The sequence below is a fragment of the Rattus rattus genome, chromosome 2 (genome assembly GCF_011064425.1).
Source record: "Rattus rattus isolate New Zealand chromosome 2, Rrattus_CSIRO_v1, whole genome shotgun sequence".
Classification (NCBI taxonomy): Eukaryota; Metazoa; Chordata; class Mammalia; order Rodentia; family Muridae; genus Rattus; species Rattus rattus.
Genome location: NC_046155.1, coordinates 91,302,601 through 91,329,279, shown reverse-complemented (window position 1 = coordinate 91,329,279; position 26,679 = coordinate 91,302,601). Strand labels below are relative to the sequence as shown.

Below are 26,679 nucleotides of genomic sequence, written 5' to 3'. Positions count from 1 at the left end.
TTTCTGTGTGACAGACTGGCCTCAGCAATTCCCACTCCAGCAAAGAATGCTAGAAACCAAAAGCTCCAAAATAACAAGGAGAAATGATAGATCATAGCATACAAAATAGGAGCACACTTGTATGTAAAGAGATTAAGTTACGGTTGATAAGGTTGTGGAAACTATTTTTCCTGGAAATTATGAGACAGGACCATTACACAGCAAAGGGGTTTTGAAGTTCTGATCCTCCTGTCTCAGTTTCCAGACTGTTGGAATCAAGGTGTGTGCGCCAGCGCACACCTTTTAGGTTTTGTTTGTTTTTTTTCTCCTGGGACCAATCAGTTTGGTCAGCTCATTCTCACGTGTTAGCGAGCAAACATAAACACTACGGTTGCAGGGAGGGCATTCGGGCTTGTGGCAGGACCAATTGCCACGGATGAGTTCGGTCGTGAGGGACTCAGTCAGGACTGGAAAGGCCACCTCAGAGGACACTCCTATAGCCAGTGTCCTTGTCCAGCAGCTCATTATCTGAGTCCCACACCCCGCGGGGACCAGAGCTCGGTCACTGTTTCCGGCTCAGACCGCGACTCTGGAACGTGACTGGACACAGCCACGCCCAGAACGCCAAGGGGTCGGGCTTCAGAACGTGGGGTTGGGCCAGGCTTCTAGCCGTCCCCAAAGGCTGCACAGTGCCCGGATGCTTCTGAACCGGGCGACCGGGAGGCTGACCCACGCCCAGCACAGGGCGGTAGACGTGCTCCCTACGCCCCTCCTCGTCGGGCGGCTCCCGGCAGGCTCCGGTCCACTTCACATAGATTCTGGGCGGGCTTCTGTGCAATCGAGGCCCACTCATTGGCCGTCCACGCCACGACCCGCCCAGGACTGGCGGCGCGCCTAGGCCGTGGGGCGGAGCCAGCGAGTTCCCGCCAAAATCGCGTAGCCGGTTCCATCCCCGTGGGCTACGTCGCGCCCTCCCTGTTTTTTCAAACCGGGGCTGGGCGGGGATTGGTGGGCTGGGCCCTCACGTGGTTAACGGTCGCGGGAAGCCGCGGAACGCGAACTTGCGGCCGAACTTGCGGAGACCTTCACCAGCAGTGGACCGGTCAGTCTCCGCTGGACATATCGCGCCGCAGTCGTCGCCGTCGCGGCGTCGGGAGCTTGGCAGGCCTCGGAGTCGCCGCCGCTGACCCCGCGCAGGCCCGCTGCAGCCTCAGCCGGGCGCGCCGGATCGCACGTGGCGGACCCGCCCCCTGTGCCAGCCGCGACCTGGACGCCGCCGGCCTGTGCTCGCCGGTCCTCTGCTCTCCGGTGCTCCGCCGTGACTGCAGCCGGGAAATGAGCTTCCTGAGCCGACAGCAGCCGCCGCCCACCCGCCGCGCCGCAGCCGCCTGCAGTTTGCGGCAGAAGCTCATCTTCTCACCCGGCAGCGATTGTGAGGAGGAAGAGGAGGAGGAGGAAGGCAGCGGCCACAGTACGGGGGAGGATTCGGCCTTCCAGGAGCCTGATTCGCCGCTGCCCTCTGCACGCAGCCCTGCGGAGGCCGAGGCCGAGCGCCGCCGCCGCTCGCCCGGCGCGGAGCCCAGCAGCCCCGGAGAGCTGGAGGAGGACTTGCTGCTGCGGGGCGGCGGCGGGGGCGCGCAAGCGGCGGGCGGAGGAGCCGAGGGCGACTCTTGGGAGGAGGAGGGTTTCGGCTCTTCGTCGCCCGTCAAGTCACCTACGACTGCCTACTTTCTGGGCAGCTCGTTCTCGCCGGTGCGCTGCGGCGGCCCTGGGGATGCCTCCCCGCGGGGCTGCGGGGTCCCGCGAGCCATGGACGACCCCTGTTCTCCGCAGCCCGACTACCCGAGCACCCCTCCGCACAAGACCTTCCGCAAGTTGCGCCTGTTCGACACGCCGCACACTCCCAAGGTAATGGAGGGGGCGGAGGAGCCGGCTCCAGGGCCTTTAAAAAAAGGCCGCGGCGCTGCTGCCCTGCGCGCCACTGCCGGGGTTCGGTTACATAACCGCCCCGCCGCACCCCGCTCGCCGTCCTGTGCCGCCACTGGAAAAAAAAAGTTGGCAGCCCACTTTTTTGGCTCTGCCCAGAAGTTGTCGGTTAAGATTATGTAACTGAACAATGGGCCTGGTCTGTAACTACGCCACTTTACAAAGGGCCTGGTCCCCACTGTCCAGGTGGTTGAGTATTTGGCCCCGGTGGCGCGGTGTGCTAGGATGCCGGATTGCTGCTGGCCACCTGACACTCCGAGCCATATGGTGCCTGTTAAACCCGGTGTCCGGGCCTGTAATTTGGGGGGCACGGATAGAAGGAGTTCGGTTTATTAAAAGGTTTTATTCCAACCCTCTGGACTTGTGGTTCCGTGTTATATGGTATTAGAATTCTGCTTTTTCCTTTTGGGGAGTTGTCACTGCGTTTACTGTCGTGAACTCGTGAATATTCCAGGTAGCTTTTGATTGTCTTTCGGGACTTAGTATTAGGGAAGCTTTGTGTTTATTCTGGGGTTTCCCCTGCGGTTTTGTTGGCCTGTGTGTCAAAACTAATGTGTCTTAAAGAAGTGTATGTGTTTAGAACCCGTCCGGAATAGCCCGTGAATATGCATGTTGTCACTGGTAATTCTTGACAAGTCACAAAAAAATTAAAAGTAGACAGTTCCTCAAATAAAGACAAGCATGGCATCTATAAATTTAACACGAGAAATAAATTCCCTTTTTTGAGACAAGGTTTCTCTGTGTAACAACCTTGGCTGTTCTGGAACCCACTTTGTAGAGTAGGCTGGCCTCGAACTCAGAGATTCTCCTGCCTCTGCCTCCCAAGTGCTGGAGCTAAAGGCTCGCTACCATGCCCCTCGAAATAGGCATTTTTTTCCCCCTTTTTTCTTTTTTTCGGAGCTGAGGACCGAACCCAGGGCCTGGCGCTTGCTAGGCAAGTGCTCTACCACTGAGCTAAATCCCCAACCCCGAAATAGGCCTTTTAAAGGGAGTCTATTACTGATTTCCGTGCAACCTTAGTCATAAACCTCGAGTATACATGTGTTTTGTGCTTTGCTATTTTATAGGCCGACAGACCCAAAAAGCCTTCTTGTGGTGGATGTGGGAATTTTTTTATGAGAGTGATAGTTTTTATTTTTAGAATGTTAAAAGAGCCTGTTAATTTTTAGCCACTGATAGGAACTTTTTTGTAGTTTAGTCACTACAGATGTTCCTTTTTAGGATTAAGTACCGGTTTTTACTTTGCTGTCTTTTACAGATAAGTAGTTAGTATTCAACTTGACCACTAAGTCAGCCACTGTTTATTTTACTTGAAGTATAACTAAGGCTTGTGTGTTGCCCCTTCCCTTGTTCTTTTCTTTCCCCAAGTCGGGAAACGGAACCTCTCCCTGCATGGGTTCTAGTACAGAGCTTCATTCACAATGTGCTGCTTTGGGCTACATATTCGGCCACTTAGAAAGGCAAGTTGGAGGTTATATTGAGAAGACTGTCCAGAAGACTGGATCCTGAGGATTGTATTTCCCTTTCCTAGAGTTTGCTTTCCAAAGCTCGAGTTATTGATTCCAGCTCTGTTAAACTCCGGGGTAGTTCTCTATTCATGGACACTGAAAAATCAGGAAAAAGAGAATTCGACACACGGCAAACTCCTCAAGTGAATATTAACCCCTTTACTCCGGATCCTGTAATGCTTCATTCCTCAGGACAGTGTCGTGGGAGAAAGAGAGCATATTTTAATGAGTAAGTATAGTTTGTTCCTCTGTATCTAAGGTGTACTCTCAAAATTAGGCTTCTACTGAATCGCAGGAACGGCTATATTAGCACTTAGCTCTCAGGAGGCGGGGTAATCAGCTGTAGGAAAGTAGTTGTCTGAGAAAGGGAAAGAAAAGAAACCATGATTCTATGACCCGAGAGGTGGCTTAGGTGTTAAGAGCTCTTGCTGTTCTTGGGGTTTAGTTCTCAGCACTCAAATGGCTATAATTCTAGTTCCAGGGGATCTATTGACCCTCTGACCTCTTCAGGCACTAGGCATGCATGTGACTTTCATACCCACAAAACACTTATATACAAATCTTTAAGAAAAGTCTAGATTTTGTGTCAGATTTATGGTGGCAACTAATGGGAGAGAGTTGTTACTATATTTATTTTGGGTATGAGGTTCACACATGTGAGGTTAACACATGGCGGGGTCAACTTTCAGGAGTTGGTTCTCCTTTCACTGTGTGGGTCTCTGGCATTAAGCTCAGGTGTCAAGAGGTAGCTAGAGCCTTTACCTTCTGAACCAGTGTTTCTCAACCTTCCTAATGATTTGACCCTTTAATACAGTTCCTCTTGTTATGGTGACCCCTCATCCATAGTTGCTATTTCATAACTGTAATTCCGTTACTGTTATGCATTGTAATGTGAGTATATTGAGAACCACTGGGCTGGGGATTTAGCTCAGCGGTAGAGCGCTTACCTAGGAAGCCCAAGGCCCTGGGTTCGGTCCCCAGCTCCGGAAAAAAAAAAAAAAAAAAAGAACCAAAGGGGAGAACCACTGTTCTGAGCTACCTCTGTGGCCAGAGATTTCATTTCTAATGCTTTAGTTTTTGTCCATGTGAGCAGTCTACTTAGTGAGCTTATCTCCATAGGAACTTTATTTTCCTCATCTGAGTCAAATTTTAGGGTTACAAAATTAAATGCTTCTCCTTTAATTGTATCCATCAAAAATGCATTTCACTCTGTATGTAGTTAGGTAAGGCTTTTAGTTTCAAGTTGATGTTTTAGTAAAACCCACATATTTACTTTTTAGTTCCTCTGAAGACATGGAAGCCAGTGATTATGAGTTTGAAGATGAAACAAGACCTGCCAAAGTAAATAACTTTATTATTTAAAACGTTGTTATTATATGTTTGCTTCTTAAGTAAACAGCAGAACCTAAGGTAGAAATATATTTACATGTTTCATATCTTTGTATTATACATGGATACCCTCCTTTTACAGAGAATTACAATTACTGAAAGCAATATGAAGTCACGATATACAACTGAATTTCATGAGCTGGAGAAAATTGGTTCTGGAGAATTTGGTTCTGTGTTTAAATGTGTGAAGAGGCTAGATGGATGCATTTATGCCATTAAACGATCAAAAAAGCCATTGGCTGGCTCTGTTGATGAGTATGTATTAAACATTTTGTCTTTTGCTTTTTTAATCTCCTTTGTTACTAGTAAACATTAAGGTTTTATGTAACCAAACACCTAATGCTTTAATTTATTTATTTTTAAAGATTTATTTTATGTATATGTGTACATTGTAGCTGGCTTCAGACACATCAGAAGAGGGCACTGGATCCCAATAGAGATGGTTGTGAGACACCATGTGGTTGATGGGAATTGAACTCAGGACCTCTGGAAGTCCATTGCTCTTAACTGCTGAGCAAACTTGCCAGCACCCTGATAGGTTTATGTAGCTCAGACTAGCCTGGGTGAGCTCACTATGTACTGAGGATTTTGAATTCCCATTCTTCTGCCTCAGTTTCCCGGAGGGCAGGGTTAAAGTGTGTGCCACCATGCCAGTTTGCATAATTCTTAGTTCTCTTAACTAATCATCTTTTAGCATAGTGATAGTTTAAAGAGGTTGGGTTTACTTTATGGTGCTTCAGATAAATTGATTATTCCTGAGTAGAAATGATTTAACATCTTATTCATATTGTTCTTCTAGACAGAATGCTTTGAGAGAAGTGTATGCTCATGCTGTGCTTGGACAGCATCCCCATGTGGTTCGTTATTTCTCTGCCTGGGCAGAAGATGACCATATGCTTATACAGAATGAATACTGTAACGGTAAGTGATCTCATCGTCATTCATAATAAATACCATGGGAATATTTATTGCAATCTTACGTTTTTCTCTTTTTGTCCCTTTGGGGCGGGGGGTCAGTTCCTCATATGTGTTAGGATACATCCTTGGCTTCCTCTGTGTGGTGTTCCTGTACGTTGAACAAGATTTTTTTAATTAATTGATTTATTTTTATGTGCACTGGTGTTTGAGGGTGTCAGATTCCCTGGAACTGGAGTTACAGACTTTGTGAGGTGGCATGTGATTGCTGGGATTTGAACTCAGGCCCTCTGGAAGAGCAGCCAGTGCTCTTAACCGCTGAATCATCTCTCTAGTCCCCTTGTTAAGACTTTTTTTTTTTTTTTTTAAGATTTATTTATTTTATGTATAGGAGTACACTGTAGCTGTCTTCAGTCACACTAGATCCCATTACAGCCATGTGGTTACTGAGACTTGAACTCAGGACCTCTAAAAGAGCAGTTGGTAGTCTTAACCACTGAGCCATCTCTCCAGCCCCAATTTAGCCATTTCTTGAAGACATTCTAAAATCATGCTTTATTCCCACCATCTGTCCAGTCTAGCTTATTGCTATAAGTCATTAATACTTATATATTTATACTTATATATACTTACATATAATTCACTTTAATATTAAGTGCCTTAGAGTTTTATTGCTGTGAGAAGACATCATGACCAAGGTAACTATTGTGAAAGAAAACATTAACTGGAGTTGGCTTACAGTTTCGAGGTTAAGTCCATTATCATCTTGGTAGGAAACATGGCAGCAACCAGGCAGACATGGTGCTGGAGGAGCCAAGAGTTTTACATCTTGATCCAAAGGCAGCAGCAGGAGACTGTCTTCCACTGGCAGCCAGGAGGAGGGTCCTCCCACATTGGGCAGAGCTTGAGCATAGGACCTCAAAGCCCACCACGATAGTGACATATTTTCCTCCAAAAAGGACACATCCTAATAGTGTCACTTCCAGTGGGCCAAACACATGATTCTATGAGGGCCAAATCTATTCTAACCACTGCAGTAAGTTATATATTTTTTTAATTGTCTATATGCTCCCCTACCTCAGTTTAAACAAAACAGGGAAATAAAGGTCAGCTTTGTATAGCTTTCACAAGTCTTTCACTTTCCTTTTTCTTTAAATCTTTACCTTAACACCCGAATTCTGATCCTTATAGGAATCTGTTATTATTACAAGCTACCCTTTTGGGGTTTTTTTGTTTTTCAAGACAGGGTATTCTCTTTGGCTGTCCTGGAACTTGCTCTATAGACAACTCACAGAGATCCGCCTGCTTCTACCTCCCAAGTGCTAGGATTCAAAGCATGCACCACTTCATTCTGGTTAAACGTACCTTTTAACACATAATAGGTTGTTTTTTAAATTGTTTCCATAAAGACTAGAGAAATATATGGCTTAGGAAGTCATGGAGATGGCTCAGTAGTTAAGAGTGCTTACTGGCAGTAGCAAGCTCTAGAGTACAAATTCCAGAATCTCTGCAACAAGCTGGGCTTCCTGAATGTGCCTCTGATCCCCAAGTCCCAGGGAAGCAAAGACAGGAGAATTACTGGGGCTTCTGGTTTGCAGCATAGCAGAGAAAATGTGAATGAATCTTGGGTTCTACCAGAGACCTTGCCTCAAAGAATTAGGTGGAGAGACACCAGCATTCCTGATTTTCCACATGTGCACACATAATGAGCATTCACTTATACACGAACATAAGCTCATATATATTTATATAAATATAAATATTTTTTTTTTTTTTTTTTTTTTTTTTTAACTTTTTGTTTTTTTTTTTTTTTTTTTTTTTTTTTTTTATTTTTTTCTTTTTACATTTTTTTTTTTTCTGAACTAAATCCCCAACCCCTCTATTTTTTTTTTTTTTTTTTTTTTTTTAAAGAAACCTAGCTGGTTGTTGTGGTGCACTCTTTAATTTCAGTACTTTGGAGTCAGAGGTAAACTGATCTCTTGAGTTTGTAGCCAACCAGGGATACATAGAGACCCTATTTCCAAAAAAAGAAAAAAAAAATGTAAGTTTTAGAAACACTTGATAGTGTTTGCTTCAGCAGCCCATACACTAAAGTTGGAACGATACAGAGATTAGCATGGCCCATGCACAGGGATGACACACAAATTCATGAGGCGTTCCGTTAAAAAAAAAAATAACACTTGATAGTAAAGGTTTGTTTCATAAATAACAGTCTAATAGTTGTGGACCAATAAATGACATAGGTAGGTAGTATAGCCTTCTACTCTTTACTGATTTAAATCAGTTTCTTATTTATAGACAGGGTCTTGCTAGGTAGCTCAGTCTGGTCTATAACTTGCTGTGTAGACCAGGCTGGCCTTGAACTCACTGATATTTACCAGTCCCTACCTCCAGAGGGATTAAAGATTTGTGTAAAATGGCTTGGTTCTTGTTCTACTCTCAGTTCCCCCATTTCACTTAACAAATGTACATTGGCCTTACTTGCCCCATCCTCTCAGAAAAAGAAACTTGACAATCTATCCTGAGAAAGTGAACAAAAATTGGTTGCTGAGGTTGATAGGTTAAAAGAGAATTTAAATTGTGTTTTCCCCCAGTGCTGAGAATTGAACCTAGGATCTATACATGCTCAGCTAGCTAGCATTGCCTCCTGTCCTAATAAGTTGTCTGGGCTAGGTAACCTTAAACTCAGTTTGTAGCCTAACCTGGGTTCAGATTTGTGGTCCTCCTACCTTAGCCTCCCAAAAACCGGGATTATGTGCCTGATCACTAGGCCTGGCAATTAAATTTTATATTCTATAATTGCAGATACATTTCATACAAAAACAATAAATAAAAGTTGATATCCCAAGAAAGTTGAAGCAAGAGATTGATTCTATTAAATACCATGTTCTGGGTGTGGACTGTAGAGAGATGAGAAAGTAAAATGTTTGATGATTGCTGTCTCCATTAGGTGGGAGTTTAGCTGATGCTGTAAGTGAGAACTACAGAGTCATGAGCTACTTTACTGAAGCAGAGCTGAAGGATCTCCTTTTGCAAGTTGGCAGGGGCTTGAGATACATACATTCAATGTCTTTGGTTCACATGGATATAAAACCTAGTAAGTAAGCTTTGGCTGTGTTGTTTGTGACTTGGATATAGGAAATAAAGGACTTCATTGTAACAATGTGAAAGCACTGTGAAAGCGTCTTACTACTTTTCATTGATTACTAAGTAGTGTTTTAAGTCTTTCATAGTTGGTCTGTTTACATTGTTATCTGTTTCAGGACTATGCTGCACATCTGGTTATATCATTACCCTTTTCAGGTGTTATTCTGCTACTTTTTCTTTTCTTTAATATCTTATGTTTATTGGTGTGTGCCTGCATATCTATCTATCTATCTATCCATCCATCCATCCATCCATCCATCCATCCATCCATCCATCCATCCTGCTGTGTGAGGATGTCAGAAGCCCTGAACTGGAGTTACAGGCAGGTGTAAGCTGCCATGTGAGCACTGGGAATTGAACCCTGGTCCTTTGGAAGCCAGTGCTCTTAACTGCTGAGCCATTTCTCCTGCCCCTCTACTTCTTTTTTATTAGTTATAAGGACACTGTAGCTGTCTTCCCGACATACCCAAAGAGGACATCAGATCTCATTACAGATCTAGAAGAGCAGTCAGTGCTCTTAACCACTGAGCCATCGCTCTAGCCTGCAACCTGCTTTTAATAAGGGTTCAACCTCTCCTCTTCACCACCACTCAGCAAAAGTAGTAGAAGACAAAAGTTATTAGGCTATAGGAGAAATCGACCAGTACAGCAATAGTTCTTTGAGGGGCGGGGGAGGGGCAAGCTTGATCTTCTTTTTCAGCAATTCAGTCCTTTAGCAAACACCAAATATGGCTCAGCGGGTGCAGACCAGTCCACTAGGCAGGCAGACCCCAGGCACAAACTGGCAGCTACAGTCCAGTTCTTTTAGCAGGCAGACCCTGAAGCTAGGAAAGCAGCAAGCTGCCGCAGGAACCCCACAAGCAGTTCTTGGTGTGTTACCACAGGTTGTGAGCTCAACAATGCTATGCAAGGCAATCAATACACGTGTCGTTAATGCCAAAGTCTCCCACTATTTGTGGGGTCATATTTATACTCCATCACAGGTCCTTCTATGTGTTTGCTATATCAAAACATTCTTTCACCTGTGTCTGCTTCAGGAAAACATTCTTTCAGGTATTTACTTTATCAAGCATTCTTTCACTTGTGTGCCCCAGCAAAACATTTGACATAACTAACTTTCCAAAGAACTAGAAGTTTCCACTTCAGCCTTGTTTGTTAAATATAGTTATTATTATTCAACAGGTAATATTTTTATATCTCGAACCTCAATCCCAAATGCAGTCTCTGAAGAAGGAGATGAAGATGACTGGATATCCAACAAAGTTATGTTTAAAATAGGTAAAACTATTTTGTTAACTATTAGGGATAACTGTTAAAATTAAGAAGGGTTGGTGTGGGGCTGGAGAGATGGCTCAGTGGTTAAGAGCACTGACTGCTCTTCCAGAGGTCCTGAGTTCAAATCCCAGCAACCACATGGTGGCTCACAACCATCCATAATGGGATCCGATGTCCCTTCAGGTGTGTCTGAAGACAGCAACAGTGTACTTACATACATGGAATAAATAAAATAAATCTTTAAGAAGAGTTGGTGTTAGGGGTGGGTGTGTGCATAGGTGTAGTGGGCATGATGGGAAAGACTATGTTACAGCATGTGTAGATGTTAAAGGACAGGCTTGAGTGTTCTCATATTCCCCCTTGTTCCAAGGTGGGGTCTTTTGCTGTGTACTGCTTTGGATACCCAGGATAGGTAGCCTGTGAACCTCTGAAATTTTTGTCTGTAGCTCCCATCTTGATGTTGTTCTGGATTTGCAAACATGTGTTCCTATGTTGGCTTTTACATGGGTTCTGGGGATATGAACGGTGGTCCTTAGTCTTGTGAGGCAAGCATTTTATCCACTGAGACATTTCCATAGTCTCATGTAAGTGCACCACTGGATACTTGGTCCCCAAAGAAGCCAGGAGAAGCATCAGATCCCCAGGAACTCAGTAACAAGTAATTGGGAGCTACTGTGTGGATGCTGGGAACAGAACTTTGGTCTTTAGTGAGAGCATCAAGTGCTCTTGTCTGTGAGCCATCATCCCTCCAGCCCATGTTTATCTACTTTGGGACAGGATTTTCTGTATCCTAGGTATACATTATCCCAAGTCTGCTTCCTTGAGCTTGTTGTGTAGCCCAGAAAGCCGAGGATTCTGCCTCGACTTTGAATCCTAGGATTATGGACCTGTGTTGTCATAGTTGGTTTATATGGTTATAGATAACAAGTCAGGGCTTTGTGCATGTTAGATAAGTTGTCTACTAACTGAGCTTCTGTACTCTTCTAATACCTCTAGGTGATCTTGGGCATGTAACAAGAATCTCTAGTCCACAAGTTGAAGAAGGTGATAGTCGTTTTCTGGCAAATGAAGTTTTACAAGAGGTAATTTCTTCCTCCTTGGGTTATAGTATTTGCTTAGTACCAGTTGACAGAAGACTGAATTCTAATATGTTGAAAATTAATTAACTAGTAAACTAAAAGTAAAAAGTCTAAACCTATTTCTGATGGCATTGAAAGTTGTTCCATTCACTACCAGTGGAACTTCAAAGTTGTAAAGCCTTTCTAGAGACCATATTGTTACCATATTCATATTTAAAAGTCAGACTCTAGCTGGAGAGATGGTTCAGCAGGTAAGAGCACTGGCTGCTCTTCCAGAGAACCCTAGTTCAATTCCCAGCACCCACATGGCAGCTCACAACTATCTGTTCCAGAGGATCTGGCACCCTCACACAGAACACCAATGCACATAAAAAGTAAATTCTTTTTTTTTTTTGGAGCTGGGGACCAAACCCAGGGCCTTGTGCTTCCTAGGCAAGCACTCTACCACTGAGCTAAATCCCCAACCCCAAAAAGTAAGTTTTAAAAAATAAAATAAAATCACATTTCCACTGACCTAGAATTTTTTTTGTTCCAGAAGTTTTTTCTATAAGAATGATCATATATGCATAGAGAACAATGTGAAAATGTTGTATTTACTATGGAAATGAAAGGTAAATTATGATGTTGTGTCACATAAAGTCTAATAGAGTCTCCTTGCACATTGTTCTGTGCACATTGGTCTGCCTTGTTGAACGAATGCATATGTGAAGCTCGTATTTCTGCAGGTACATTGTTTGCATATGCATCCCCAAAGGCTTGAGACTTGCTTCTGATTATGTCATGAACAACTGATAAAGCAGCATCTGTTTGTAGATCTATCTATCTACTTTTTACTACTAAATTATTTTATTTACATTTCTAAATGTTGCCGCCTTTTCCAGTTCTCCCTCCCATGTTCTTCACCCCATTCCCCCTTCTCTTTGCTTCTGAGAGGGTGCTCCCCCACTACTCACCCCCACCAGCATTCCCTTTTCCTGGGGCATCAAGTTTCTACAAGATTAGGCTCATTCTCTCTCACTGAGACCAGAAAAGGCCATCCTCTGCTACATATATGCCTGGGGCCAAGGACCAGTCCATTTATGATCTTTGGTTGGTGGCTTAGTCTGTGAGAGCTCTGAGGGGGTTCAGGTTAGTTAATACTGTTGTTCTTCCTATAGGGTTGCCATCCCCTTCAGCTCCTTCAATCTTTCCCCTAACTTACATAGGGGGTCCCCAACCTTAGTCCAATGGTTGGCTGTAAATATCTCCATGTCTCAGTCAGTTGCCGGTAGAGCCTCTCAGAGGACAGCCATGTTAGGCTCCTGTCTGCAAGCACAACATGGCATCATAATAGTGTCAGGGTTTGGTGCCTTTGCATGGGATCCCAAGTTGGGCTGGTCACTGGACGGCCATTTTAGTCTTCACTCCATTTTTGTCCCTGCATTTCCTTTAGACAGGAACAGTTCTGGATCAAAGATTTTGAGGATGGGTGGGAATTCCCCATCCTTCCACTGGGGGCCATTATCTACCGGAGGTGGTCTCTTCAGGTTCTATCTCTACATTGTTGGGCATTTTGGCTAATGTCATCCCCATTGAGTCCTGGGATCCTCTCACATCCCAGGTCTCCAGGACTTCATATAGGTTCCCTCTGTTACTCCCCACCCTCACACTGCTACATATTTCCACTGATCCTCCTGGCTCCCTGAGCTTCTCTCCTGTCTCCCCCCTCCCCCTACTCAATTCTACCTCCCTTTCCTCTTCCCCCTCCTCTCTCCTACCCAGGTCCCTCCCTCCCTCTGCCTCCTGTGATAATTTTGTTCTCTTTTCTAAGTGGGATTGAAGTATCCACACTTGGGTCTTCCTTCTTGTTAAACTTCATACTGTCAATGAGTTGTATCACGGGTATTCTGTACTTTTTGGCTTATATCCACTTATCAATGACTACATACCAGTAGGACAAACCAGCAACCTATAGATTGGGAAAAGAAATTTGAATATGCTTGGCCCAGGGAGTGACACTATTTGGAGGTGTGGCCTTGTTGGAGGAAGTTTGTCATTGTGGGCATGGGCTTTAAGAGCCTCCTCCTAACCACGTGAGAGCCAGTCTTCTCCCAGCAGCCTTCAGGTGAAGATGTAGAACTCTCAGCTCTGCCTGCACCATGCATGCCTACCTGGACCTGGATGGTGCCATGCTCCCACCTTGATCGTATCGGACTGAACCTCTGAATCTGTAAGATAGCCCCAATTAAATGTTGTCTACGAGTTGCCTTGGCCACAGTGTCTGTTCACACTAGTAAGACATTAAGACAGAGGTTGGTACCAGGGACTGGGGTATTACTATATAGGCTTTGTGCTGTATAGGCTTTTGTTTGGAAGAATGGATTTGGAACTTTGTATTTGGGAAGCACTGGAATGCTTTAAGTGGGGCTTAATGGGCGATCCTAGTAGGAATATGGAAGACCTTGTTGCTGAGAATGATTTGAACTGTGCAGATGTGGCCTGAGAGGTTTCAGTGGAGAAGGGGTTTCAGTATGTGGTGTAGAGACTGTTTTTGTAGTATTTTGGTGAAGAATGTGGCTGCTCTTTGCCATTTTCTAAAGGGTCTGCCTGAGGCTAAGGCGAAGAGATTTAAATTTCTTTGAAAAAGGAAGTCTCAAAACAGCCTGGTATAAATTCTGTTGTGTGGTTACTAAAGTTCACTCTTATGAAGAGCCTTTTCATGAAAAGGAGCAGGTTACATAGCCACGGTTATACTGGTTTTGAAGGCATGAAGGGGTCATGAAGAGCAGCTGAGGCTGGCAGTGTGAGAAGCTATGGAAGACCATTGGTGAAGGTGCAGCCTCAGTTGTAGTTGATGGCTCAGGACTGAAGGGATCATGCAAAGGATTTGAGGCTTGGCACCATGAAGAGAGTCTATGGGAGAAGGTGAAGCCTAGTTGCAGTGGGAGACCCCAGCATATTGTAGATGCCAGAACCATAGGATGATCACCAAGAACAGCAGCAGTGGAGTGGAGTCAACAGAGCCTAGAATGCTACAGAGGGCAGAGCTGGAGAAATGATGCAAGCCCTCTCTAGTGGAGACCTGACATTGGAACAAGAAGTTGTAATGTTGACGTTGCCTTGGAGACTCCAAGATGTTCCAATTCAAGATGCCAGAGCTGTTGGATCCCTGCCAAAGAAAGCTGCTCTGAGAGAATTGGGCCAACCCAGGAGAGAGAACTTTGTTATAGTTAACAAAGATGAGAAAGGAGCAATCTGAAGACCATTTTGACATCAGTCATGACAGTGCAGAGTTTGGAGTTACCCAGCTGGTTTCCTGTCTTGCTTTGGGGATTACAGTTAAATGATTGGATGGATCTCAGAAGAGACTTTGAATTTTGGCCCTTTAACAATGTTGAGACTACTATAGACTGTGGGAACTTCGGAAGTTGCTCTAAATGTATTTTTTATTGTGCTATAGCTAAGTATGACTCCCATAGACTTATGAGTTTGAAGAAACCTACGGGGGTCAGGGAGTAAAATGTGGTAGTTTGAATATGGTTGGCCCAGGGAGTGGCACTGTTTGGAGATGTGGCCTTGTTAGAAGTGTGTCATTGTGTGTGGGGGCTCTAAGACTCCTAATCATGTGAGAGCCAGTCTTCTAGCAGCCTTCAGATGAAACCGTAGAACTCTCTGCTCTGCCTGTTCCATGTCTGCTCCCACCTTGATCATTATGGACTGAACCTCTGGACCTGTAAGCTAGCCCCAATTAAACATTGTCTACAAGTTGCCTTGGTCATGAGTAACAGTAAAACACCAAGACATTAACCCTACATCCAATAGAGGACTAATACCCAAAATATATACAAGTACTCAAGAAGTTAAACTCCAAAAAACAAAACAACCTAATTTAAAAATGGGGTACAGAGCTAAACAGAATTCTCAACAGAGGATTCTCAAATGACAGAATAGCACTTAAAGAAATGTTCAACATCCTTAGTAATCAGGGAAATGCAAATCAAAATGACCCTGAGATTCCACCTTACACCAATCAGAATTGCTAAGATTAAAAACTTAAGTACATGCTGGCGAGGATGTGGAGAAATAGGAACACTCCTCCATTACTGGTGGATTACATACTAGTGCAATCACTCTGGTGGTTTTTCCGAAAACCAGAAATAGTTCTACCTGAGGACCCAGCTACAGCACTTCTGGGCAAATACCTAAAAGTTACTCCCACGTATAACAAGGACACATGTTCATAGCACTCCAGTATGTACATAGCAGCCTTATTTGTAATAGCCAGAAGCTGGAAACAACCCAGATACTCCTCAACCAAAGAATGGATACAGAAAATATGATTCATTTACACAATGGAATACTATTCGGTATTAAAAATGAGGACATCATGAATTTTGTAGTGACCAAGCCAACTCAAAATCAAACAGTTCTTGAGGGAGGGAGGATTAAATAAAAAAGAGAAAATTAGACAACATAGTATGACCCCAGCAAGTGTTAAGGTGGATTTACCTTTTTTCAGTCTGCCTTTGTACCATTCTAGGTACATGCAAAGAATAAGATCACTTCTAGGTCAAAGACAAGGGAACAAACAAGGCATAAACAAAGGCCCCAAAATATTCAGTGACTTACCAAGATGATCAAGATCTTGGATCTTGAGCTTTCTTGTTCTAGCCCAATGTCAAGTTCTTGCTAATATCCTTGAAGGGACACCAAGAGCTCTCCACATTGCAGGCTAATGGATAGAAATAGAAAATACCATCCTAAGCGAGGTAACCCAGACCCAATTTGTATTTGTAGTTACACCATCTTCCTACAGTTAGCAGCTTGTTTCCAAATAGATGCTTGAATGTGGCATTCAAAAGTGTTTAACATAATTTTTTACAGAGACCATCATGGTGTGCAATCTATTATTTTGGCTATTACCTTAATTTTTTTTCTCTTTAAATTTTACAGAACTATAGCCATCTACCGAAAGCAGATATTTTTGCTCTTGCTCTCACAGTCGTATGTGCTGCTGGTGCTGAACCCCTTCCCAGAAATGGAGACCAGTGGCATGAAATCCGACAGGGTCGATTACCTCGGATTCCACAAGTGCTTTCCCAGGAGTTGACAGAGTTGCTAAAAGTGAGTGTTATATTAACACCTCAGTATTTTACTAAATAGGTTTTTTTCCTTTTTTCTTTTTTGAGATAAGTTCTCTATGTAGTTCTGGCTGTTCTGAGAACTTGCTCTGTAGACCAGGCTGGGCTGTGCCTCCAGAGCCATATGTCCCATCACATAGGGTTCTAAGTAGTTTTTAACCACTATTTTATTTTCCTTTTGTTTTTTAGGTTATGATTCATCCTGATCCAGAGAGAAGACCTTCAGCAATGGTGCTGGTGAAGCATTCAGTGTTGCTGTCTGCCTCTAGAAAGAGCGCAGAGCAGTTACGAATAGAATTGAATGCTGAAAAATTCAAAAATTCTCTTTTGCAGAAGTAAGGGTTTATCGTTTTTACTCTGCCTTTCTCATTGATTCTCAGATTTTAAGAGATCATTTAGGGTTTTTGTTAAACTTTGTAATTTTGTGCGAGAGAACCAAAGTGAGGCAGTGACTTAGGAGGACTGGACCCCGGCCACTTGTACAACACTGGGCACAGAGGCGGGTCTATGGTCTCAGTGCTGGCAAGGCAGAAATAGGTGGTTTCCTACCAGCTCAGCTGAATCATGGTGCTCCAAATTTAGTCAGCGATACTGTCTTAAATAGTGTGGGTTGGGGATTTAGCTCAGTGGTAGAGCGCTTAGCTCTTGTAAATGATTCTTGTATTTGATCTAAGGACGAGGGACTTGGCAGTTTCAGAGAGCTGGTTGGGAAGATAAAGTTGATCAAAAAAGTTTATTTGTATGCGTGGCGTGCATATATGTACACGTGTACAGGGACTCAGGGTGAATATCAGGTGGTTTTCCTCTCTCCACCTTAATGTTTCTATTCAAATTTTTTTTCTTCTTCTTCTTCAAGACAAGGATTCTCTCTGTGGACCAGGCTGGCCTCAGAGATCTGCCTGCCTCTGGCTCTGATCAAATGTGTGCACCACAGTACCAGTCTTAATTTTCTAGATAGGGTCTCTGCATCTTGCCAGTTCAGCTAGATTGGCTGTCTGGGAGAGCCCTCAGGATTTCCTATCTGCTACCCAACCCCAAGATTACAGGCATGTGCTGTCACGCCCATACTACGGCTCACCCTCATAGCTGAAGACCTTATCTACGGCTCTGCTACTGAGCTAAATCCTCAACCCCCACCCTGCTTTTTGGGTGGATGCTGGGGGTCCTCATACTTGTGCAGCAAGCATTTTACCCATTAAGCTATCTTCTCATTCCTATTTTGTTTATTTTTTTTTTAAATTACATTTCACTTATTTTTTGGGTTTATGTGCACATGCCATGATTTGATCTTATTAGGGTATGAATTTTGACATCAAACTGAGGTTGTCAAGCTTGGTGGCAGGTGTTCTCGCTGATGAATCTTAACCACCAGCCCCAGGTGTGTCATGTACCCATCATGATGCATCCCAGAATCATCTTGACAATGGGTTGGCCCCATACTCCAGTAATTAAGAAACAGGTTTCGGGGCTGGGGATTTAGCTCAGTGGTAGAGCGCTTACCTAGGAAGCGCAAGGCCCTGGGTTTGGTCCCCAGCTCCGAAAAAAAGAACCAAAAAAAAAAAAAAAAAAAAAGAAACAGGTTTCCCTGCAGCCTGACCTTGTAGAGGCATTTTTTCAATTATAGCTCCTCCTCTCTGATGATCCTAGTTTGTGTCAAATTGATATAAAACTAGCCAGCGCAACAATTCAGTTTGTATTTGGCCTCTTAGACTCTTTTCATAGAATTAATGCAGTAGGTAAATTAAAGTCTTGCTTTCTTTTTTTTATTTTTGTAGAGAACTCAAGAAAGCCCAAATGGCAGCCAAAGTTGCAGCTGAGGAACGGGCACTCCTCACAGATCGGATGGCCACTAGATCTACCACCCAGAGTAATAGAACTTCTCGACTTATTGGAAAGAAAATGAACCGCTCTGTCAGCCTTACTATATACTGAACTGCTTACATTCCCCAGCCCTTCCCCCTCAAAGGACAAAAAAAACTGTGACAAGAGGAAGCTAGGTTGAAATCACTGCTAGAATCCACTTTGCAATTACTTTGCCATTGGTGTCAGTAGTTTTCCTAAAATGCCTTTTGTGACTTTGTGAATTACAGTTGAGAGCTGTATTCTGACTTGGCTCTGTCAGGCTTTTGTCTCATCTTCCCGTCTGTTTCATGTAGGATGTCAGTCACTGTTGGATGTTCCACGACCCTTTGCGGGGTGAGCCACTGTGGTGGTGTGCTGCTTCTCATTCACTGTTGCCGTGTGATGAAAGGTGTCTTTCCTTGTTTTGACTGTGGAAAGGACTCAAGGGCTTTACTGCGATCATCCTCTCCCTTCAAAAAGGGAAATGCTCAGAGACTCAGTACTACTCAGCCTCCAATGTACCTGTGTCAATCTTAACGTTTCTTTTTTTCTATTGTGAATTATACTTGTATATCCAACTGGGAGCACTTTAGGCATCATGTGCACCATGGGATGGTCATTCTGTGGAAGCCTTGCCTTGTGAATTTGCTGCTATTTTAGTTTCCTCTTGCTGTAAAACTAGCATTAAACAATCATTGTTGTTAATAGGCTTTCTTTCAAAACAATTATGTGAAATATGTAGCTGCTCTTCATGAAAAGCAGCTTTGCCTCCTTTTCTTTGGACTTTGAAGCTAGTGCATTGAAAAAGTGCACCTACCCCTTCCCTGTTCGAATGCTGTATTAATGTAGTATAATTATTACTGGTTTTGTAAATTTTTCTTATAATGTCCTCTGACTTTAAAACATGTTTCCTTCCTCCTGTCAAGTCTTGTACTTGGTTGTATGGTTAGCCTATTTTTAAATGTTTTGCCCAGTTTCTCTTCAATATTTGTGTATATAAACTGATCTTGGTAATACTGTACATAGCTGTTTAAAATACCAGAATGACTTCTGACTATTCAAGTTTTTCACAAAATACATTTTACCTGTGATTAGCCATTTGACTAACAGTGTTTGGCTAGTAGATGTTGCCCTCCAAAAGTAGGGGGAAATGTCTCATTTGTTTTTCTATTAACTTTGGTCTGAAACACATTTGCACTTGTCTGTTTGACTTGTGTCTTATTAACATTATCTGGCGTATTAAAAGTCATTCTGTGCTTACCTTAATTGTCTAAATCTTCACGGTGCCTGTTTTCTACTTTGCATCCCCTCACTGCTCATTACAGAATGTGGATAAATATATATGACTTGCTGAGAGCAGAGTGCACTTCCTCTTTGCTGCTGGCTCTTTGAGATAGGATCTCACCTTCCAGGGTGGCCTGAAACTTAGCTGCCTCCTTTACCATCCAGTGCTCAACTTAGAACTCCAGGACCTATGATGCCATGTGGGACTTTGATGATGTGCTTTCGTACATGTTAGTTACATCTTGAGAGCCCATGAAAGTTTGGATTGTTTTTATCAATCTAAATAATACATTTAAGCATAATCACATGTTTATACACATGACACTAGAAATGAGGTATAATTTTAAAGGTTCAGGTTAAGTGAATAAAATATGCAACTCAGCTTTCTAACTAGTCTGAGTCACAGCAAAGCTCGCTATGTTAGGAGGCTGCCTCATGTGTACATTTATTACACAAGACAACCCAGGGCCTTGCCAAGTGCTCCTCGAGACATCCAACCCAATCTACTAAAGATTTATTTGTATTACATTATGCCTCCATGTGTCTGTGTACCATGTATGTTCCTGGTACGGTGGTGATCAGAAGAGGGCATCCGATTCCTGGCCTGGAATTCCCTGTGATTGTGAGCTACCACGTTGCTTCACGAAACAGAACATGGGTCCTCTGCAAGAGCAGTAAGTGGTCTTAATTGCTGAGTCATCTCTCCAGCTATTTTTGATATTCAAGAAAAAACTTATTTGGAGGGCTCTGGTGAGATGACTCAACAGTTATCTGATGGCTCTTCCAGAGGACCTGGATTCGATCCCCACACCCACATGGCAGTTTACAACTGGAACTCCATACACCCTCACACAGACATACATGCAGTCAAACACCAATGCACATAAAATAAAAATAAATCTTAAAATTAAAAAAAAAAATTAGCTTTAACCCTAGCACTCAGGAGTCAAGGCAGGCAGATCTCTAAGTTTGAGACCAGCATGGTCTACACAGAGAGTTCTAGGACAGCCAATGAAATCCTGTCCCTCAAAAAGCTAAAATTTGAAGAGAAATCTTGAACCATCTGGAAGTTTTTTTTTTGTTGAGTCATTTTAATCTGTTAACAGAGTGGTTTGGGGAACAGGCAAGATTGCTCAGCATATAGTGTTTGCACCCAAGTGCGGTGACCTTAGTTCAATCCCTCAGATCCACATGGTAGAAGAGAAGTCACCTGCACAGCCTGTCAGTCTTAGTATGGTTTTACTGCTGTGAAGAGACACCATGACCAAGGCAACTCTTAGAAGGACAACGTTCAATTGGGCTGGCTGCTGGGTTCAGAGGTTCAGTCCGTTATCAAGACAGGAACATGGCAGCATCCAGGCAGGCATGGTACATCTGAAGGCCACTAGTAGAATACTTGATCCCTAGGCAGCTAGGACAAGGGTAAGCCCATACCCACAAGGCCCCACCCACTCCAAACAAGGTCACACCTCCCAACAGTGCCACTCCCTGGACCAAGCATATACGAACCACCACAGGCATACACACAAAGAGATAAATGTGATTTTAAAGATAACCGGTTAAGTATGTGCTAGGAGAGATTACCTATGTGTAAGCAGAGCACTCATTAATAAATTTTTTATTTTAGTTTTTGGGCTTGGTTTTTTTTTTTTTAAAGGTCTATTTATCTATCTTTTTTTTTTTTTTTTTTCTTTTTTTTTTTTTTGGAGCCGGGGACTGAACCCAGGGCCTTGCGCTTTCTAGGCAAGCGCTCTACCACTGAGCTAAATCCCCAACCCCCTATCTTTATATATAAGTACACTGTTACTTTCTTCAGACACACTAGAAGAGGGCATCAGATCCCATTACAGATGGTTGTGAGCCACCATGTGGTTGCTGGGGCTTTGAACTCAGGACCTCTGGAAGAGCAGTCAGTGCTCTTAACCACTGAGCCCTCTCTCCAGCCCTTGTTTTTTTTTTTTTATTTATTTATTTTTTTTGGTTCTTTTTTTTTTTTTTTTCGGAGCTGGGGTTCGAACCCAGGGCCTTGCGCTTCCTAGGGAAGCGCTCTACCACTGAGCTAAATCCCCAACCCCCCTTGTTTTTATTTTGATTACACGTTGCAGATGGTTGTGAACTATCATGTGTAGCGCTGGGAATCAAACCCAGGCCCTCTGTAAGAGCAACAGATGTTCTTAACTAAACCCATGTTTCTAGCTCCCCAAAAATTGGGGGAAAAATAGTTTTTGTTAGCCAGCAGGAGTGGTGGTGCATGCCTTTAATTACAGCACTGGGGAAGCAGGGCCAGGTGGATCTATGTGAGTTCAAGGCCAGCCTGGTCCACAGAGCAAGATCCAGGATGTCCAGGGTGTAAGATACAAAGTTCTATTATTGTTTGAGGCAGATATTTACCATTGATAAAACTTTTGAAAGCTGACTTTAATAAAAACCAAAAGTAGAAGGAATCAACACAATTCAATTAAAACTGTTGCTTTTTCTTACCAGAAAAAAAGACTGATGCTAAATTATGAGTTGTACCCCTTTCGTTTTGAGCTAATGTCTTTATACTTTTTGATTATTTATTTTGTGGGATGGGGGAGATACTCATGTACCATGATGTTTATGCCTGTGGAGGTCAAAGTGCTGCCTGCAGGAGTCAGCAAGCATCCTTCCTCTACCATGTGGCTTCTGGAAATTACTCTCAGGTCTCCAGGTTCCTTTACCCACTGAACCAGCCCCAGAAAAAACAATTTTCTAGCTTTGATTTTTTTTTAAAAAGTATGTTTTGTTCCAGAGGTCAAGAAATTATGGAATTAGCAAGGTTCCCAGGCTGGATCAAAGACCTGAGTTCAATCCCAGAACTCTTATTAAAAAAAAGCCAAATGTGGTGATGTGTTCTTGGGGCTTACTGGCTAAGCTTGCCTTGGTGTCTTAGAACTCTCCAGACCAATGAGAAACGTCCATCTTCAAAATCATGGTCAATGTTACCAAAGAAATGACAGTTCACATTGTCTCATTGCAACATGCACACATGTGTGCGCAAACACACACGCACAGAGATACACACAGAGAGAGGGGACCTACATATCAGGAGTACCAGAAGATGTCCCAGTGATTGAGATCTTGTGCTGCACTTGCAGAGGACCTGAGTTCAATTCTAGTACTCATAGCAGGTGGCTCCCAACTGCCTCTAACTCCAGTGTCCTGGGATCTGACTCTTCTTGTCTCTGGGCAACAGAAATGAATTATATCTTTAAAAACAAACAAACAAACCAGGGGCTGGAGAGATGGCTCAGCAGTTAAGAGCACTGACTGCTCTTCCAGAGGTCCTGAGTTCAATTCCCAGCAACCACATGGTGACTCACAACCATCTGTAAGGAAATCTGATGCCTTCTTCTAGTGTTTCTGAAGACAGCTACAGTGTCCTCATATAAATAAAATCTTTGGAAAAAAAAAAAAACACCAAAACCCACCCCAAACTAAAGCTAAAATCTTTAACAGTTTTAATGTGCCTATGTCTCTGCATAGATAAGTGAAGGATCTGAGGTGGCAACAAGGTGATGAGATAGCTGGGCACTGGAGTTAGAGTTGTGAGACACCTCATGTGGATGTAGTGTTAAGAACTGAACTTGAGTCCTCTCTAAATAGGACATGTTCTTAATCTCTCTAACCTCTAATTATAAACTCCCCCCCCCGCACCTCCCCCTGCTCCCCACCCAGACAGGGTTTCTCTGTAGCCCTGGCTGTCCTGGAACTCACTCTGTAAACCAGGGCTGCTCTAGAACTCAGAGATCTGCCTGCCTCTGCCTCCCACGTGCTAAGACTAAAGGTGCGTGCTGCCACTTTCACCTGGCCTGTGAGTGTGAACTTTCCAAGCAATTTGTGAATGAGTTAAAGCCATTGAGGAAGAGGATTCTTGAGAAAGGTTTTGGAAGTGTTTTTGGATATTGTGATAATCTTAAGTGAAGCCTGGGACTAGCACCATTAAAATGATTTACAGAGTGAGTGGGTCTTTTCCCTCAAACCTGGTAGCACTCTTAGAGAAGTTTCTTAAAATCAGTCGATTTCTAGTTTTAAAATAAATATATAAATGGAAGATGATGGCATCATTGGAACTGTCCCTCTCCCAACATTTAGCATCAACAACTTTGGAGAAGCACTCCTCTGAACATCTTTGAACTTCTTCTTCTTCTTCTTTTTTTCTGTGTGTGGCAGATGTTCCTAATTTTCAATGCAGTTCAAAGGTCTGTGGAGTGAGGAGAAATAACTGTATGCTCTAGGAAGATTTACCAGGAAAAGATGACATGTTCTGTCAAAACATCATTAAGCTAAGCGTCTGGGAGACCTCAGCCATTCCAGCCTTCAAAGAAAATTACCTTGAAGAAACAGACGCTGTATTGTTTAGTTTTATATAGCTAATAAATATTTCAAAGAGCATGTATCTGTTTTGAGTGCTGACATCCTGTGGCATGAAATGGGTTCAGGGTGTGATAATTGTGGATGATTTTCATGAAGGGGTCACCTTTGTGACGGCAAAAGTATAGAGGCTCAGGCTGAAGAGATAGCTCAGCAGTTAAGGGGACTCAAGTTTGGTTCCCAGCGCAACATTGGGTGGCTGGTGACCTGTAGAGCTCCAGGGGCTCTGATGCCCCCTATTGGCCTCCTTGGACACTTACATAGACAAGCAGAAAAACCACACACATATACATTAAAAGTTTAAATATATGGAGGTTCAAATCATTTAGGGATAGAAACTAAATAAGTAGAGAGAATTCTAACTTGGATATTGCTGTGCTTTCTCTGGATGTGTGAGTGTTAATAAGGAAGGAACAATCCGAGAATTAGGAAAACCAGAAGCCAATTAGTGTTGCAGACCACAAAAATTGGAAGGAGAAATTGAGTAATACAATTCAGAAATGACCCAAAGGTCTAAGAAAACACTAAAGTTTATTAGGTCTTTGATGGGCCAGCACTGCAGGCAGTAGGCTGGGTGTAGAGAGAAACCAATCAAATAGAGACAGGTCCACGTCGTTTTTAAGAAGCATAGGTAAGGAAAGGCAAAGTAAGCGGGAGGGCTGTGAGCTAGAGGGGAATCTGTTGTGATCATCTCAACAGCTACCATGCAGTGTTTGACAAGTACTTTCCTCATAGAACTCGGTGACAAGTCACCATCCTAGACAAAAGTCACAGCGATCCACAACAGCTAAGATGGATGTCTGTCTAAGTTACACAGCTGTACTGTCAGGATTCAGACTTAGAATTTTGGGTTGAAGCACTCAGCACAAGGCAAAGCAAGTCCTGTGAGCATGACCAGAAGAGGGATCCTTGTGGAAAACAAACTTGGAAGTCAGAGAGGAATCCCAATTGGAAGCCCTCTCTGCAGCTGGAAATTGTGCCATCAATAGGAGTCACCACAGGAGCCACCGCGGGAACGGAGGATGGCGCTCCTGGAAGCAATGTGCAGGGAGGGATGCTGCACAGGCCCACCGCTACCTTTCTCAGCAAGGGGGTGGAAATCTTTCTGGGTACGCTCGTTTCTTTAAAGGAGGTTTTTTTTTTTTTTTTTCCGGAGCTGGGGACCGAACCCAGGGCCTTGCGCTTACTAGGCAAGTGCTCTACCGCTGAGCTAAATCCCCAACCCCGGTTTTTTGTTTTTAATTTGAAAATTAACTCCATAAGAATTCCACACAATGCATCTTGATCATCTTTTTTAAATATTTATTTTAAATTAAAGAGGGCATCAGATTCCACTACAGATGGTTGTGAGCCACTGTGTAGTTGCTGGGAATTGAACTCAGGACCTCTGGGAGAACAGTCAGTGCTCTTAACCTCTGAGTCATGTCTCCATCCCCTGACATTTTTTTTAATTTACTCTTGCACCTACCTCCAGATCCTCCTGGATCTACCCTGCCAGTTCCCCTCCAACTTCATATTCTTTGTTTCTTTCTCTCGCTCTCATTTTTAATCCATTGAGTTCAGTTAGTGCTGACCATATGTGCACGGGTGTGGGGTCATCTGATGCAGCATGGAATATATCAGTTGCCACACTGTTGAAGAGAACTGACTCTGAGAAGTTATCAATTGTCAATAGCTCTTCAGCCTCGAGATAGACATGATAATACATGCTTTTAGTCCCAGCACTCTGGAGACAAAAGCAGGTGGATCTTAGTTCAAAGCCAGCTTGCTTTATAGAGCAAATTCCAGGACAGCCAGGGCTGCATAGAGAAAACCATGTTTCAATATCCTCTCCCCTCACCAAAAATCTTCAGCTAGTAGTGGGGCCTCATGTACCCCTCCCCCACCCATGCTGGAATGTTGTTGGCTGCCTTGATCTGATGCAGGCAACTGAAGCCGCTGGAAACTCTAATGTGTGTGCAAAGGTCCCGTGAGTCAGAAGACACTGTTTTGTCCCAGTCGTCTTTGGCCTCTGGTTCTTAAATTTTTTCTGCCCCCACTTCTCTCTGAAATTTTCTGAGCCTAACAGAATGACATGGATCTCCCACTTTTGGCTGAACACCTCCACAGACCAACTGCACTTTGACTAGCTGTGTGTCTAGTATCCACTGCACCAAGATGCTTCTGTGATGAGGACTGAGATCTGCATTAGTCTGTGAGTAGAGTTAGGTATATAAAGGCATTTTGATATTGTCCATAGCAATATTAGTAGTCTCTCCCTTAAGGCCTATGAGTTCTTCTTTTTTTTTTCCCTTTCTTTTTTTTCGGAGCTGGGGACTGAACCCAGGGCCTTGCGCTTGCTAGGCAAGTGCTCTACCACTGAGCTAAATTCCCAACCCCAAACCTATGAGTTCTTAGACCATGGGTTTTCTTGGCCAGATTTGCAACATACCATTTAAAGGAGTTGGGTTGTGTGTGTGTGTGTCTGTGTGTGTGTGTGTGTGTGTGTGTGTGTGTGTGTGTGTGAGTGTAGATCCCCTCAGGAGCTTGAGGCACTGGATTTCCCTGGAGCTGGAGTTAGAGGTGGTGGAATGGAACTCAGGTCCTCTGCAAGAACAGGGCATGCTCTTTGATCGTTGCACCATCTGTCAGCATCTGTTCATCTGCTTTTGAAACACAGTCTCCCTATGTAGCTCTGTATGGATTGGAACTCATTACGTACACCAGCCTGGCCTTGAACTCACAGAGATCTGTCGACTGCTGCCTCCTGAGTGCTGGAAT

At 43.6% G+C, this 26,679-nt stretch overlaps 1 protein-coding gene and 1 non-coding gene across 3 annotated transcripts; both read left to right on the top strand.

Annotated features, from left to right (window-relative positions):
- Positions 1–979: 979 nt before the first annotated feature.
- On the top strand, positions 980–23,937 carry Wee1 (WEE1 G2 checkpoint kinase). 2 transcript variants are annotated; one of them, XM_032892916.1, is made up of 12 exons: positions 980–1,887; positions 3,497–3,702; positions 4,754–4,814; positions 4,945–5,117; positions 5,662–5,783; positions 8,728–8,874; positions 10,107–10,202; positions 11,196–11,281; positions 16,211–16,381; positions 16,588–16,733; positions 18,174–18,265; positions 23,719–23,937. In XM_032892916.1, the coding sequence occupies exons 1-12, from the start codon at positions 1,315–1,317 to the stop codon at positions 23,781–23,783; spliced, it is 1,938 nt and encodes a 645-aa protein (XP_032748807.1). In that variant the 5' UTR covers positions 980–1,314; the 3' UTR covers positions 23,784–23,937. The 2 variants fall into 2 exon arrangements, with proteins under 2 accessions (XP_032748807.1, XP_032748806.1); XM_032892915.1 differs by lacking the exon at positions 23,719–23,937 and having other exon boundaries at positions 981–1,887; positions 18,174–19,596.
- Positions 7,842–7,945, top strand: LOC116894886. The gene has a single exon (XR_004387095.1). It is a non-coding gene; the product is annotated as a U6 spliceosomal RNA (small nuclear RNA).
- Positions 23,938–26,679: the final 2,742 nt, after the last annotated feature.

Excerpts from the sequence above, each read along its gene's own strand:
- Wee1 (XM_032892916.1), top strand. The coding sequence starts at position 1,315 with ATGAGCTTCCTGAGCCGACAGCAGCCGCCGCCCACCCGCCGCGCCGCA. Across the intron at positions 10,203-11,195 it reads CAAAGTTATGTTTAAAATAG|GTGATCTTGGGCATGTAACA; the intron begins GTAAAACTATTT and ends TAATACCTCTAG. Across the intron at positions 16,734-18,173 it reads AAAAATTCTCTTTTGCAGAA|AGAACTCAAGAAAGCCCAAA; the intron begins GTAAGGGTTTAT and ends TTATTTTTGTAG.